A 15,451-nucleotide genomic window follows, 5' to 3' on the forward strand; every position below is an offset into this window, starting at 1 on the left:
ACAAGCGGGGGAGAAGTCCTGGTAAAATGGAGGGAAAGTAGCGGCTGTTTTTTATAGTCCGAGTGTATAATCGGATTTTTTTTCTCTCCTGATAGAAAGCAGATAAATTTATGAAGGGAGAGCTAAGAGAATAATTACAGGGTGAAGGTAGTTAAATTTTATTTCGAGTCCCAAAGGCAAAACCTGACATTTTATTGCAAACATCTGGAAGGCTTAAGAGACTGGCATGGTGTTTGCTTAAACACTAATAGAGATTTTTATTCTGTAAAACACAAACAAAGCCCATTTAAAAACACTTGAGACTGTAAATAGTTTGCGGTGGTTTCAATTCTCAAAGCCTGAGAAAACCGGGGGAAGGGAGGGGGGAACGAATCGACGGCATAATAGGGGTATAATTATGAATTAGTTAATAACACGCAACAATACAGTTTGTGCAGACCATAAAAATAAATTGCAGGCGTATTTGTTTCCGCAGTCACAATAACTGACCCCGCGCAGCCCGGGAACATCACCTCACTCGAGTTTCCAAGCGGCGACTTGTGTTCGCTTTAAGCTCGCCTCTTACGAGAGCGCCAGCCTCGGAATCCTCCGGTCCGTTTTAAAAGATAATCGACGTTGCATTAAAGTCCAGTAAATCACTCGCTCGCATTATCAGACAGCCTTCAGCCCGCACCCGCTGACCAGTTTTAACATTGTTTTCAATTACTAACTTAAAAAAAAACAAACCCGGGCTAGGTCTGGCTGAAGGACCTTCGGTAAGGTTTGCCTTGCTGTGGAGCAGGGTTTGAAACCGGCTCGGCTCAGCCCCTGCGAGCAGCACATCTGGACAGCACTCCCGCCCCGCAGCCGGCTCCCCTTATTTCTCTCTTTTCCAAATATTGCCATATATAAACAAATATTTTCAGGCTCGCTCTGCGACAACTGGAAAGCAGGAGTGAATGATTTCTTTATAAACCCCGGGGCCTGGCCCTGCGACCCTTGCTCCTGCCACTTTATTCCAGGGAGCAGTTTCCTGGATTTAATGGGAGCTACCCCTGCGAGTAAGGGTCTGGAATAAAGACCAGGCAAAGGGACGCATTCATCTCTGGCGGCCGGGGGTCAGAGTCGGATCTCAGCGGCTGAATCCAGATTAAGCTCGGGCCGACTCCAGGTTTACGCCGCTTGCCGCGGGGAGCGGGGACCCGGTCCCTAACACCGCTCCGGCCGAGAAGAGCCCCGGGGACCGGGTGCCGGCCGCGCAGCGCCGATGCGTTTTGCTCGGCGAGATTTTGGTGCAAAGGCTGAATCGAAATCCCATCCCCCGGCTTGAGGAGCGCGGGTGTCTCTGGGCGAGCCCTCTCGGCGCAGGGGGCAGAGATCCCTGCGAGGGGGCAGCGTTGGCTCTCCCCCCCCCCCAGCCCCATCCCTCCCCTTTCCCCGGGCACATCCTCGTGTGCGCGGGGCCGCAAGGTCGCTGCAGGGGCTGCCCTTTCCCTCTGCTCGCACTGAGAAGCAGCAATGCCTTTGTGTTTATCGCTTTTGCAGCGCCCGGCGCAGGACGGGCAGAGGGAGGGCGAGCTGTGCTAAATCTCCCGGGCACCGGCGTAGCGGCAGGGAGGAGGGAGAGGAGCGGCCGAGGGCGGCTGTGTGTCCCCGCGCCCCCGGACACCGCTCCCGGGACCGCGGGGGGCCGCTCTCACGTCCCTGGTAAAAGGGTCTGCTCTCTGGGGTCTGTCAATTAGGGGCCGTATTGGCACGGAAAGTCCGCCGTGTTTCTGCTTGCCGCTGCGGAGGCTGTGTCCCGCTGCCAGGGTCGGGCGCGGGGTGCTCTGGCTCGGCTTACAGACCTCGAGCGGCAGCCCGGAGAGCCCCTAGGTAAGGGACCCAAAAGGGGTCGGTGCTGCTTTAAACTGTCGAGCCGTAAAACCACACTTAACGCTGTGAAAAACGTATTTCTGTGCTCTTACATCAGCCCCCAAATTTCGTTTAAATCGCCCTGCCTTTCCAACACCATTTCCTCTCACTAAAACGCTATAAATAATCCTCTGTTTTCTTGGGCTCTCTTTCTAAAATCACCCTCCAGCTTCTTTAAAAGCCTTCCTCGGTGTCTGTCTCCCGGACGAGTGTTTCCGAGGCTTTCGGAAACAGGGAAACGGATTTTTTGATTTGGGAGACATTCCTTCGCCGGGGGAAGGACACGCAGCAGGAGGACCCGCTGGAAACGCATGTGCCCCCTCCGGGTCCCCGCTCCTCGGTCAGTCCCGCTGCCGGCTCCCTCCAAGCCCCTGCCTCTGTCGCTCCCTTCTTCCCGCCGCTCCCTCCCCGGCACTGCTTCCCGCGGAGCCGGGGAGCGGGGCAGTGCCGGGGGGGGGACGGGGGGACGGACACACGACATCCCGTGTGGCAGTGCCGCTGTGCCCGGCGCTGAGCCCTCGGCGAGTGACCTGTCAAAGGCGATGTACAAGAGGGGAGGGGAAAGGAGCGGCGGTGGGGGGGGGGGGGGGGGGGGGTGAGAGGGTGTAGGGCGGGTGATGGGGACGCACAAAACCTTCTCCTCGGCCTAGATAACAGGGCTTAGCTTTTCCGGGATTTCCCGAAGAAACGGCTTTTTTCTCGCTTTTCATCCGAAACCCCTTTCCGTGCGTGTGAACCCCGGCGGGCTGTTGTCACGCCGGCGAGAGCCAGCGCTTTAGGCCGGGGAGAGGGGGCTGAAGGGCTCCGCCGTACCACGCAGACATGGGCACCGTGGGGTCACTCTGGTAGCTAAAAGAAGTGTCTGGTCCACCCCCCACACACACGACTGCCCCCTTCATTTGTGTCCAGCCCCATCGAAAAACCTCGCCTAAGAAAAATCTCGCTCTCCCCCGGCGCTGCTCGAAGCAGCTCTGCGCCTTCGGGGAGCATCGGAGAAACGCCAGCCAAAAATAATCCCTTCCTGAAATTTGGTGTGTATCCTCGCCCGCTTTTCCACCGTGGCTCGATCCGTATTAATTGCCTCCCTTACTTTATAATTATTTATTGTTTATTTTGAACCTGTATTCGATCCTCGGGATCGAATTAACTCCCGGCGGCTTTCCCCGCTGTGTTTTCCCTAGACAGTGTTTCGCTTGACTTCACCCATTTTTCCGCGGTCCCAGCAGCTAATGAAACCATACGGTGCTCCCTTCACCTTCTCAAATGCAGCCCTTGTTCCTTTCCACTGCGACCCCCCCGCGCCACGCGCGACCCGGGAGCGTGGGAACAGCCGCGGCCCCGCCTCAGCCTGGAGGGTTTCAGGGCAAAGTGAACAGGCGAGCAGAAATAAAATGTTGAATTTTATTATCCAGGCAACCGGCCGGGATCTCTACCTAGCGGGTTTGTTCTCGCTGTAGCTAAAGTGGGCAAAAAGAAGAGGGAGAGGAAAAAAACAAAGGGAAAAAAAATATATAAAGAAAGTCCCTCTTCCCAAAAAGAAGGCGTTCCCCTGCCCGGGGGTGTCGGTCTATCTGCCCCGCTGCCGGCGCCAGCCCACGCCGCCCGCTCAGCCCCGCCGCTCCACGGACACGCATCGTTTTGAAGTGAAACTTCAACCCCCCCCCCCCGAGACGTTGCTGTTGCCGGGCCAAACACCGATTCCGCCGGCAAGCGCAAGTAATACATGGCATGAATGACGTTTTAAAAACACCCCCTCATCCGGCACCCCCGGGTGGTAAAGCCCCTCTCGGGTACTTTGCGTGGGGGTTAGCTAGCAGCAGCCCCTGGGAAACCTGGGTGCGGCGGAGAGAAGTGCGGGAGTTGTTACCTCTCTGCATTTAGAGCCATGGGTTTCCTACTGGCTCCCCGTTCTTCAAACAGTTAATTCTCCCGACCGGTGCTCCAGGACTCAGATGGCCAAAATTCCTCGCCCTCAAGCCCGAGTCTCCCTCCCCTCCCCATTGGGTAGCAGCTTTTGGGTCTCTCCCGATCTCTCCCTCCCATTGGCCGGGGACAGGGTTTGTTGTTTTTTTTTTTCCCTTTTTTTTTTTTTTTCTTGACAGGCGCACGCAGCCTGCCTAACTCTTGGAGAAAAAAAAAAAAATCCCAGAAGTTTGGATCAATCAGAGAGAGACAGAAGGAAAGGGGAGAAGGAAAAAAAAAAAAAAAAAAAAAAAAGATGAAATCCAGCCTGCAGCCCCTCTGAGCAAGTGCTGGTGGGGACCTGGGCTGAGCACACCCTCCCGGCTCTGCCTACGGAGTATCTGCAGCCTCATGTAGTGCCTTCAGGAGACTGAGGGCTGGTTCTTCTGGGGGTGCAGCTGGGGAGGGGTGGGGGGAGAAAGAGGCGAGAGGCTCTGCCTCTGGTCCCCGAGCTCTGCGCTCCCAGCCGCTGGTCGCTCATCTGTCCAAGGGTCTGGGCTGGGGGATAAGATGAGTGAGAGGCGAAGATCGGCGGTGGCCCTCAGCTCCCGAGCGCACGCTTTCTCGGTAGAAGCCTTGATTGGGACAAATAAAAAGAGGAAACTGCGAGACTGGGAGGACAAGGGGCTGGATTTGTCCATGGAAAGCCTCAGCCCCAACGGCCAGCTAGGGGACAATGAAGACCCGACTCAGTGCCTGGACCTCAACCCCGGTTAGTGCAACTCCTTTCTCTTCGGGGACCCCCCCAGCCCTGCTCCCTCCCGGCCGCTCGCCGCTGAGCCCTGCCGGGAGCTGCCCGCCAGGAGAGCGGCGCCGGGCAGGGCGGGCAGCGCGTCCCGGAAAACATCCGGGACTGGGGGTAGTGGAAAAGGGAGGGGGGGGGGGATTGCGGAGATTCTTTGGATTTAAATTTTAATATTTTTTTTTCGGTTTACGGGGACTTTTCTCCTACTCACTGCGGCTCTTTCCCCCCACAACTCCATGATCTCCCGGGAGGGAACGGCGTGTCCCCCCCGCTTCCTCCTTCTCCCTCTCTCCTCCCTCTCCGTGCCTGCCGGTCGCGATAGTCCTTCCCGGGTGTCTCGGGACACGCGTTTCGCCTCGCCCCGCAGCTTCCCGACCACCGCGGGGGTGCCGTGTGGGTCGGGGGCAAAGGAGCGGGGCACGACACTCGCATCCCCGCGGGAGGGATCCCACCCCCCTTCCGTGCGTCTTTCCGAGACGCCGGCCACCACCCCGAGTCTGCCCCGCGGAGACCGTGCCTCCCTAATCGGAGGTTTCGGTGGAGGAGGAGGCGGGCGCCCCAGGTCAGCGTTGCGCCGAGGCGAGGAGCGCCGGCTCCGTGGAGCGGCGGGGACCCGCTGCACACGCACCCACGCCCCGCGGCGAGCTCCCACACGAGACCTCCACGGGCCGGGGGCAGGCTCAGCCCGGCAGCGAGGGGCCGGGGGCCTGATCCTTCCCCCGGGATCGGGCCCACCGGGGCTCAGCGGCGCGGCCTCGCTCGGCGCCCGGGACGGAGCGCGCAAGCCCCGGTGGCGGCGCGGGGGGGACGGCGGAGGGAGGTCTCCCCTCTTCGCAGGGACACTGCTCCCGGCAGGGAAAAGGGCCCCGGCCAGGACCGGGGGCAGCGGGTGAGGGGGGCTCCGAGGAGTCCGGCCCCCGCTACCGAGCCTGGCGGCTCCCGGGAACGGGGGCGTTTGGAGCAGCGCCGGGGCCCCGACCCCCTCGGTCGGCTGCACGGTATTTGGGGAGAGAGAGCACGAGACTTCCCTCGTGGTGTTTTTATTTTTAATTTTAAACTTTTAGTTGTTTGTTTATTTTTATTGAAAAGGGAGCCGGTAGCTTGGGCTCATCGTTTGGCTCAAGCGAAGCCCTCGGTCTGCTCCTGTCCCCTCGGCCGTTTCGCTCCGGCCTGAAACGACGGTCCCGCGAAAGCAGCCGCGGACCCGCGGCGACCCCGAGGGGTGAAAGCGCGCTGCCCCCCCGCCCCCGCTGCCCCCGCGCCCCTCTCGCCGTCCCCCCGCCCCGCTCCCCAGCGCCTTGAAACGGGACGGAGGGAGCAGCCCCGCTCTCACAATTACACTGTTCCGAGAAAAGGAATTTTAGGTAGTCCCTCTTTACTTTTTCTTTTAATATTCGTGTGGGGGAAAAAGGCCAAGCGATTTCTGTGCGCCACCCCGTAAGAGAAAGGGCAGAAATTTCCTCCACTCGCGCCAAGTCCACTCCGCTGCACTTGGAGAATAAAACACCTTTTTTATTTTTATATATATATATATCTCTATATTTTTGCGTGACGTTCCCCGCGCTATCAATAAGCATCAGCTGCCCAAAACCCAGCACAAAAAACCCCAACCAACCAAAAACCCCAAACAAAAAAAAAAAAAAGGAGAAAGAATTAGAAATCGAGGTGTAAAAAATATCTGCTGTAAAAAAAATCTGTTAAGTGTTTTTGAAGGGAGCGAAAGACCGGGAACTCCGGAGACCTCGGCCCGCTCCGCTCTCAAGGAACCGCATTTCAATTTGCTTGTAGCAGCAGCAGCCCTTCCCGGTGCGAATCCTAAGGAGAAGTAGGTAAAATCTGCTGCCTGGGACCTCCCTCTCAGCGGAGCGACGAGCGTAAAGGAGAGGGGACAGAAGCGATCAAAGTATCAGCCACTAAAAAAACAGCTCACGGTTTCCGAGTCTTCCCCGTTCGAAATAAGAAATACGCGAACGAAACGACAAAAATCCGCTTTCCAATCACGGGCCAGATACGTGCATCAGTCTTCTTTTTTAGAACCGTTTCTCATTATTTTTAGCCACAATAGGACATAGTTTTGGACGGTCTAGAAGTTTAATTTGCCCATTTCTCCATGAATTCGAAATAAAAACTGGAAAACTCCCCCTGCGCCAGACCGGAGAGCGGGAGAGAATGGCTGCTAATGCCTGAAACCTTAGAAAGCAAACGTGATGTTTTTCATAAAGCAAAGGAAATCAAGAACAGTTTGAGAAATCATTTTTAGGAGGTTGATAGACTTTAAATAAAGTCCGCGACTGTAATTTGCACAGTCACTTCATTAAACCTAAATCCTCCGCGGTGTACCTTTGCTGCTGGGTGAAAATTGATTAGCGGCTCTATAATGGCCACCAAATTCCACCTTTACAAGACCCAATTAAGAACAAACTTCGCACCTGAAGTATTTTAAACTTGCCAAATCTCCAGCGATATAGCAAAAAAAAAAAAAAAAAAAATTAGAAAAGGGAGTTTTTATAGCGTCCCAAAGGTTCAAAACTTAAAGTCGCTGCCCCTGAGTAGCGTAGGAAATAACACAGGGCTGTCCCTTCTGCTGGAGATGTTATTGGTAGCGGTGTGCTTACAGAGAGGCCCCAAATATTACAGTATGCGCTGGGAAATTATGTGTTGATTTTGCGTGCGATAACGTAAATCGGTCTAGCCCGATTTATCGAGTTCTTCGCACAAAACCCCTCAATTTCAGCTGAAAACCATTCGCCGCGGGGAACCAAACACGGCCAAGGCAAGAGTAAGGCTCCGCTCTCCTTTTTGCAGCTCTTTCCCGTGTAGCCGGGTACCGGGATTTCTCTCCCACGCGTTGGCCACGTCTCGCGGGGATTTTCCTCTCCGTCCCCACCGCGAGTGGCGCTGGGTGCCCCGGGGGGGTGTGGGGTGGGGGTTGTCGGCGGGGCGGCCCCGCTCCGTTCCCGGCGTGGGGGCTTCGCCGCCCTCGGTGCTGCTCTGCGCTGGACACGTACAAAACGCAGCCTTCGTGGGGGCGTGGGAGGCAGCGCTCCTCGTTTCCCCGTTTTGGCGAAATCCCCCACCCCTCATGTGCGGTTTTCCAGCCGTGCCCAAAGCCTTCGGTGGCAATACCGGCGATCCCGAGTCGCCTCGAGTGCCCGAGAGATCCCCCCCGCGGCCGCGTCTTCCCGGGAGAGGCGAGGTGGCAGGCTGGGAGGTGCCGGGTCGGGGGGCGGCGTGGGGAAAGGTGAGAAAAGCCAGCGGATCAATCTCCCAGGTTTGTAAAAAGTATCTCCCGAGCATCCGAGTTATTTATGCCTCAGCAATGAATCTTGTCGCCAGAGTTAATGTGCTGTTTTACGAGACTCATTTAAAAGGGGGATAAAGCTGGATTTTAATCACGTGCGGGTTTTAATCACGAAGCTGTGAAAAGGAATTCGGGATTACAGCGGCTCTCCCCCTCTGTTCTCCCCCCCCCGCCCACTCGGGGCGCGCCGCGCGTGGGGCCGCGGCCGGGCCGGCGGGAGGCAGGGCTCGCCGCGGGGCTCGGCGGGGCGGAGGGGAGCGGGGCGGCGGGGAGCCTCCCCCCGCTCCTGCCCCGCCGCCGGGCCGGGCCGCCCCGCATCCTCCGCCGGCCCTCGGCTCTGGCCGCCGCCGCCGCTGCGGAGAGGAGGAGGAGGGTGGCGGGGCGCGGGCGGTGGCGGGCGCCCCTCCGTCCCCTTGGCAGGTTTGGTTTCAGAGGGCAGCAAAACAATGGTCTCGGATGTCTTGTGGGTATTTATAGATTAAACCTGAGCAGTGGAAAGGTCACGGGGGCCCCAGGCGTTGCCTCCCTTGATGTATATATTATTTACCATCGTTTACAGCGGTGGCTTTCGTCGGCCCTTCCCTCTGCCACCCCAGGGGCGCAGGCACAGACCGAGGCAGAGCCGAGCGCGCTCCTTCGCTCGTCGAAAGCTTAAGACTTTTTTTTTTTTTTGGGGGGGGGACGACGGACACACGTCTCCCCGCGGACGGGTTTCCCCCCCCTGAAACAGGGCTGCTCCCTTAGGCAGTCGGGGTCGCTACGCGGAGAGACGCTGCACAGGCGCTTCAGAGGCAGAGCAAAACGGTGCGGCTAAAAATCTGTAATTTCTCGGCTTTGGGACGGTCCCGTTCCTCGCAAAGAAACACGCTAGCGAGTTTGTAAACGAATTTCGCCAGTGCAGTCTTCATATCACACATCTCATCGGTATTTTTGATTGCATATATCAAAAATGCACACATCAGTTAAAAAAAACCCCTAAAACATTTTCGAGAGTTTTATTTTTGTCAATCTGCGAAGGCATTGCGTTGCAAATTGTTTTTCGTTCCGTATGTTTTTCTAAAGCTACATTAACGAACTACTGCGAAGCTTTGCAACGAGAGAAAACAACACGGCACACATTTTGAGACCTACAACGTGTTTATTACAGCTGCTTATCCATAAGATTAAGATCCGATAGCTTGACAAAGCCTTCCGCGGCTGGCAAGAGTAAAGCCTCTATCTCTTTTATCATGGCGTGTTGTTCTCCTGCCTATCCTGGGAGGTTGCACGGATATCCATCCGAATCCCGCTCCGCTGCAGGGTACCCACTCCTCCTTGGCCCCGGGCAAATCCCCTCCGCCGGCGGGGGTGCGGGAGCCATGCAACCCGCCGCCCCTCCGGAGGGGCAAACAGATTTTAAGAGCGGGAGAAATGTGATTGATAACACGTGATTGTTTTTATGCCACTGCTTCGGAATGCTCATACTGATGAAGTCCTGTTTTTTGAGCAGTGGCTGTTAAAACCATGAGTAGGGAGTGACTTAATTCGGTTTCAGGCATAGTTTCTCACTTCAGCTTTTGTTTGAGCGCTCGGTGGACGGGACTAGGATTTCAAGAGCTGGCAGAGAACTTTTCCTCGTCTCTTTCCTGAGGTAGGGTGAATTGGTGTACACCGTCCTTTGCACGGTCCTTGAGGCTCGCCGATGAGCAGTGCTCCACAACAACGAGGTGTAAGACAGAGCGCGTCAGCTTTGCCGTTGGCAGAAGTGCTTGGGACTGGGATTTATTGGCACGATGTCTTTCTAACAAATGTGTGTGTGACTGGGATTGTACGAATTCATTCCACCTGTTGGATCATCAGTTTGCCTCCTAAGGAGGGGATACCGAGCTCAGATCCATTGCTCCCTTGTGCATACGATGGAAGGAAACGCGAAAATCTGACCCTCGTAATGCTTCTGCTCCCCCTGTACTCTGGCCGCAGAGCTAATGCTCTCGCCCTTCCCAGAGGAGACAGTTGCAGGAGGCAGATGGAGCTGTCCAGATGAGAGCCAGGAGAGCCCTGTGGGGGCTCGGGAAAGGGTTGCCTTGGTCAAGTTCGTGCAACTCTGACCTTGGAGCCAGAGGAGGCAGAGAGCGAGAAGGATTTGTCTCTGCGGTAATATGCGTCTCACTGAATTGGTGAACTCCTGCTGCTGGGTTTGTGAAACTCTTCCTGCAGAGAGGTGAATTGCTCACGCTGTATTAAGAAGGCAGGTACTAGAATAATAGAGACAAACCTTACAGAACAGCAGAGTATTAGAAAAAAGGCAGCATGTCAAACTATGTCTTCCTTTCTTTTATATGTATTTTAAATCTGCAGCGTTTTCTATGCAGGTTTATTCCATCTGCTGGGAAGGGGAAAGCTGCTATTTCAAAAGACGTTTCTTGTCTTTGACAAGAACTTTGGGAGAATCCAAAAAGCTTCTGTTACAAGCAAAAGTCAAGTAATTCCTCACAAGCCATCAATCACTTCTCCCTCCTCCCACTTGGGACTGAGCGCTTATATCAAATATCAGCCCAGCTAGCCTCTCCTCAGGCAGAAGTGTCCTGCTTTATCTGTATCTGTCTTTAAGGAAAACTGATGCTTTTTTCAGATGGAAAAGTTGAAGGATGCCTTCCAAGAGCGCTACATTCAGGAAAGAGCATTTGCATTGTTTTACAACACAGTCGGTGCCACTTAAGTCACCTCTATTCACACAGATCACTGTTCCTATTTGCATCAGTTGGACTCCTGTATGAGTCTTTGCTTGCAGTCTTACGTCTTCGAAGGTCAAAGCGTGGGGTTTTTTTTTGACTTTTCTTTTTTCCTGCCTTCTGATCTAGATTAATAAGCTTACACTGGTTTAAAAAATGCACTAAAATGAGTATGAGAGCACTTGGAAAATTCCTGGATATATTGAGACTGGCTCATATGGCATTTACATCAGTTCCTGTTGCAAGTAAAATCTATTCAAGTGTGATTTAAATCACCCCAAGCGTCCATATTGAGATCTGTAGTTTACACCAGTGATGTAAAATCAAGTTCAATGAAAGAAGCTTAAGTTTTCTAAAACTGACAATGTTTCAGAGATCAACAGAGTTTCCCAGAGAGGCTGAGCTTGCTAGTGCCTGTTGATGGAATTACAGGATTTTATGCTAGCCCTTAGCTCTCTGACATCCTCCTGAACAATAAAATTACTTTGCGGTAATGGGATGGGAATTTATGTTTAAATCCTGACAGCAAAAGCAGGGTGGGTATACACGCAAACGGTCAGTATCTGTCAGCCTGGGAGCTGTGTGGCTCCATCAGGAAGAGCAGCAGCGGGCACCCGGGTGTACAGGGAAACGCAGGCAACGGGGGGCTTCCCAGCGCTCCAGCGCCTAATCCTGCCCAGAGCAGCTCTGCATAGCAGGACATTGAAAGATCTGCCTTTTCTGGCTTAGTGTTCGAACTAGAGTTTCCACGGGTAGAGAGTGCTGTGCAGCAACACTGAGACATTTTTATTTTCAGAGAAAAAAATGGTGTAGCTTTTTGCTGCTTATTTCCAATACTGGTTAAAATAGGTTACGATTCCAACCTTTCTGCCTGCGAAGCATCTGCTGTCTCAAAATACAATGCCATTGCATTTCTTGTGGTAAAAGCTGTGGCGTGCTTTGGTGAGAAGGGATGGGGAAAGACAACATGGTGTTACGGTAAAATTAAATTGAAATATCTTTGAAAGCAGATTAAGAAATTTTAAAACTCTGAGAGCAAACGTAGTGCCAATTCAAGTTCTAGCAACAATATTCATGCCGGGGACATCTTTTAATTGCATATTCTGCAAGATCAGAAAACAATGAATCAGTAAATCAATCCAAGAAGTGACAAAAGCACTTGTTACAATAATATTTACAATAATATTTCCATATGCCATTTGCTCAGTTGAGCTATTGATCTGACAGCATTGTGAAGATGGTGAAAGGATTGTCCGAGTCAAACCCCTGTGACAGTGGGTCGTCCAATGTTTGCTGTGTATTTGCAGATGCAAACTTACAGCTGCTAGAGGGAAGGCTGCACCTAGCAAATGCCTTAGGCCAGCACATACTGATTCGCAGCAACAGAGGAATTCAGAGGACGATTTTTCACTTGGGGGCTGAGCAGTTAAAAGTGAAGATGGTGAGGAGGCATCTAGGTTTGGTTGAATAAAAGCTATTTTTTTTTTTACTTTACTGAGAAACAGGAAAATTTAGGTTTTGGCCAACCTTTAAATATTTATTTTTGTATCATCAAACTACCTCACGTTTTTAAGTTACGCAACCATTTTAAAAATGGATCCCCAAACCTTGTTTAAATTAATTAAAAAATATTTTTAAAATAAATTATGAAATGAATTTGCAATTAAAAAAATAAGGCATTTTGATTTAGATAATAATGAAATCAAGCATTTGGATATTCAAAAGTGCTTCCCAATTTTTCTTCTTTTAACAATCAAAGTTATTTGCCAAATTCTGCAGGATTTCATAAATAAGTTTTCACTTCTCCAAAGCTGTATTTTCTTGGTCAATTCACTATATATATATATATATATATAAAAAAAAAAGTTCAGCTAAAGTCTTGCATGGTAGAATTCAGTCCCTGTCATAGTGGACAGTTTCACTGCACTGCATCTGCACCTGCTCGTTCTTCTTAAGGCTTTTGCCTTTTGGGAAGGAAATCTTCCAGTATTGTTAAATGGACATTTTCAGCCATGTCCACACGTGTAGCTCTTGGAAAGGAGCTTGGGAAGAAATTATTGCCAACCGCCTTTAAAAGAACCGATTTACAGTTTCTAAAGAGTACTTAACCAGCTGGTTAAGAACTGACACAAATCATATTAATAATCAGCACATTTATATGAATGCAGTCACAGCAAAAATTGTTTGAACATCAGTGGGCCAGGGCACACAGAATAATTATGAATGACTTACAGTTCTTTGACTTCACTCAGGGACTGGATGCACTTTTGGCTAGCATTAACATTTTTCCCATGACCAATGAATTAACAAAACCAAGCCTCTACTTTTAGGAGCTTCAGGAAGTTGAGAACTCCCTGATTGGAAATCTACCCCAAAACTAAGGGGAAAACCGAAGACACCAGAGTGTCTTTGCTTTTAATGAGAGTGAAGAACTGTGCATCGTAGACTGCTTAAGAAGCTGCATCAGTTAATAGCAGTATCCCTAAATAAGATACCAGAAGGGCTGGCTGACCGTGTGGATGCTTACAGAAAAAAAGTTATTCTAAGGAGAATACGTCATAACATTTAGAAATGTATGGTGCATATGATGAGTAGGTTAGGGACTCTTCAAAAACAGGTTCTTGTTGTTTTATCCCTGAAATGCTTGCAGATCAGTTCTGTAAGTTTGCGTTTGCTGAGGAAGAAGGGACCTTGTGAATAGGTGGAGAGATTCACAGATAGAAATTTTTTTCACCTACTTGCCTCACTGGATTGGCCCCAGTCCTGCTCAGAGGATCCTATTAAAAGGTCAGTTATTAAAAGTTCATAGGTGTTATTGTTGTCACTTCTGCAAGCATCACCCGGTTTGATGAAGAAATTATCCCAGCGCTGCTCTGCCATCCCTCTTTCAGCTTGGCATGTAGATGCACTTTGCACAGAAGAAATGCAAATGTATTTTTATTGTGCCTTAAGCAGTCTTTCTTATCAGGGCGAAAAAAATAGTAGAAGACGACCTGTTGAGCATTCCCTTGTGCCTCCTCAGATCTTAATGGAAACGCTTCCACTGGCTTTTTTAAAACCAGACTTCAGCCTTGAGGTTGTACTGGACTCTGCTGCTGCCTTAACTTGTAATAAAATACCATGCAATAATTGGGATTGGCAATCCTAAATTTTTAGTTGACATATCCGCCTGCAAAGATGTGTGTTGCCTCTGAGCTCGTTCTTTTATTTGTCAGGTATCTGCAAAATTAGAAAACAAAGACATTGGAAGTGTCCTGTGACATTGCAAAATACAGTAATGCGAAGGCTGTGTGGAAGCACACTTAGGAGGCAGCTGCTAAAGGAGGGCCTGATTCTGCGAGATGCCGAGCACCTGCATTTCAAAGGCCTTTATGGTGCTGATTTTCAAGGGTGCAGCTTTTGTGACCTTATTTTCAGCGGCGTGAAGAACGTGTAATAGCTGCAGAGAACTTGACCTCTCCCTTGATTTCTGTTCTGAGATGCCCTAAACAGACGGTGATAGCCAGAAAGGAGCCTCCCCCTCAGCACAACTGTCAGGATTGGAATAATTTTGACTTATGTATGGGGATTTCTTTTTCGTCTGCTGGAATACTGTGTCAGTCTGTATGAGTAAAATAATCGTGACAGTGAGGTTAATGCCTGGGTGATCACTTTTATGCTATGGAAGGATCATGTTTTCCTCTGCTCTTCAGTTTTCCTGCAAATGCCTGATAGTGTGAAAACTATCAGGTTGGATCAGATAACAGAATTCTGGGTTATGCCCGTCTTCGCAATTTCTAAGTGCTCCTGCCTTTTTATTGTGTAATGCAATAAAACAGCGCTCCATACAAGGCAACGAGGCTGTTATTTTTAAACTGAGAAGTTGTTTTTTACTTCAGAAAACTTAATCTTTTTATGCCAGAAGGTTGTAGGAAGTTGGGAAAATATAGAATACAGCACATGGGCTTGGGTGCCTAATGGTTTTTATTTTGCTCCAGAATTTAAAAGATAAATAGAAGATTTATTATTGTAGGATTTGGGGGTTTCCTGTGCCAGGCTCCTTGGAGCAAATAAAAAAACAGTCTTCATTTACCATCAAACAACCCTAGCAAAGTCTGCATCTGCCTAGCAGCAAGCCAGTCACGTTATTCGCTTCCATGCTTGGGAGTGTTACCCACATAAGACTGTAACATCACAGTTCTGTTATGCAGGTCCCTGCAACGCTGACGGAGTGGCAGAAAGCCTACACTGCCCCGTTAGAGACTGCTCGGATTATTCTGTACATAGTAATTCTGTTTACTCCATAACTCAGGAAATTGCTCCTGGGCTGGGGAAAGGGAGGGCGGCTGTGGAAGTGCCTAGCAGTGTGCCGTTACAGAAACGGACAATAATTAATAGCTTTTGTGAAAATATAGTCATATAATGCAGCTTCAGGAAAAAACACTCGTTCTGCTTCTTGGAATGAAAGATTCGATTGTGAGGCGGCTGTTTATTAAGAGTCTTTCAAGACTGATTGCTCGAGTTACATTAAGGTGCTGAGCATCATTTATCCAGGGTAATTCGTGAATTATTGATTTAGAAAAAATTGAGAGAGGCTTGACTGAGTACATACAGGGCACACGAGCGAGTAATCCAGTATGGTTACAGCCTTTAACAGAAAAGCAGTTCAGCCCCGAAAGGGGATGGAAAATGTCTGGGGCGTTTGTTGCCTCTGCCCTTTTGCCGTGTCAGATGCCCTGCCCCCAGCTGTGCTCTCAGACACCCGCCGGACTGGGATGTCCCTGGGCTTCTGTAGGTGCTGACTTGCCCTTGGGCTGAGAAACGGTAGAGAAATAACAAATCAAGGGCAGGAGTGCTGTA

General features: G+C 51.1%; 1 protein-coding gene across 2 annotated transcripts in view; it reads left to right on the forward strand.

Moving 5' to 3' along the window:
- Positions 1 to 4,094: 4,094 nt before the first annotated feature.
- TBX15 (T-box transcription factor 15) overlaps positions 4,095 to 15,451 on the forward strand; it is a 119,099-nt gene continuing 107,742 nt past the window's right edge. The window contains exon 1 of one of the 2 annotated variants that reach the window (XM_076347980.1): positions 4,095 to 4,567. In XM_076347980.1, coding sequence (XP_076204095.1) covers positions 4,366 to 4,567 — 202 coding nt within the window. In that variant the 5' untranslated portion in view covers positions 4,095 to 4,365. The remainder of the gene's footprint in view (positions 4,568 to 15,451) is intronic. The other variant, XM_076347970.1, reaches the window with a different exon arrangement.

The sequence above is a fragment of the Aptenodytes patagonicus genome, chromosome 1 (assembly GCF_965638725.1).
Source record: "Aptenodytes patagonicus chromosome 1, bAptPat1.pri.cur, whole genome shotgun sequence".
Classification (NCBI taxonomy): domain Eukaryota; kingdom Metazoa; phylum Chordata; class Aves; order Sphenisciformes; family Spheniscidae; genus Aptenodytes; species Aptenodytes patagonicus.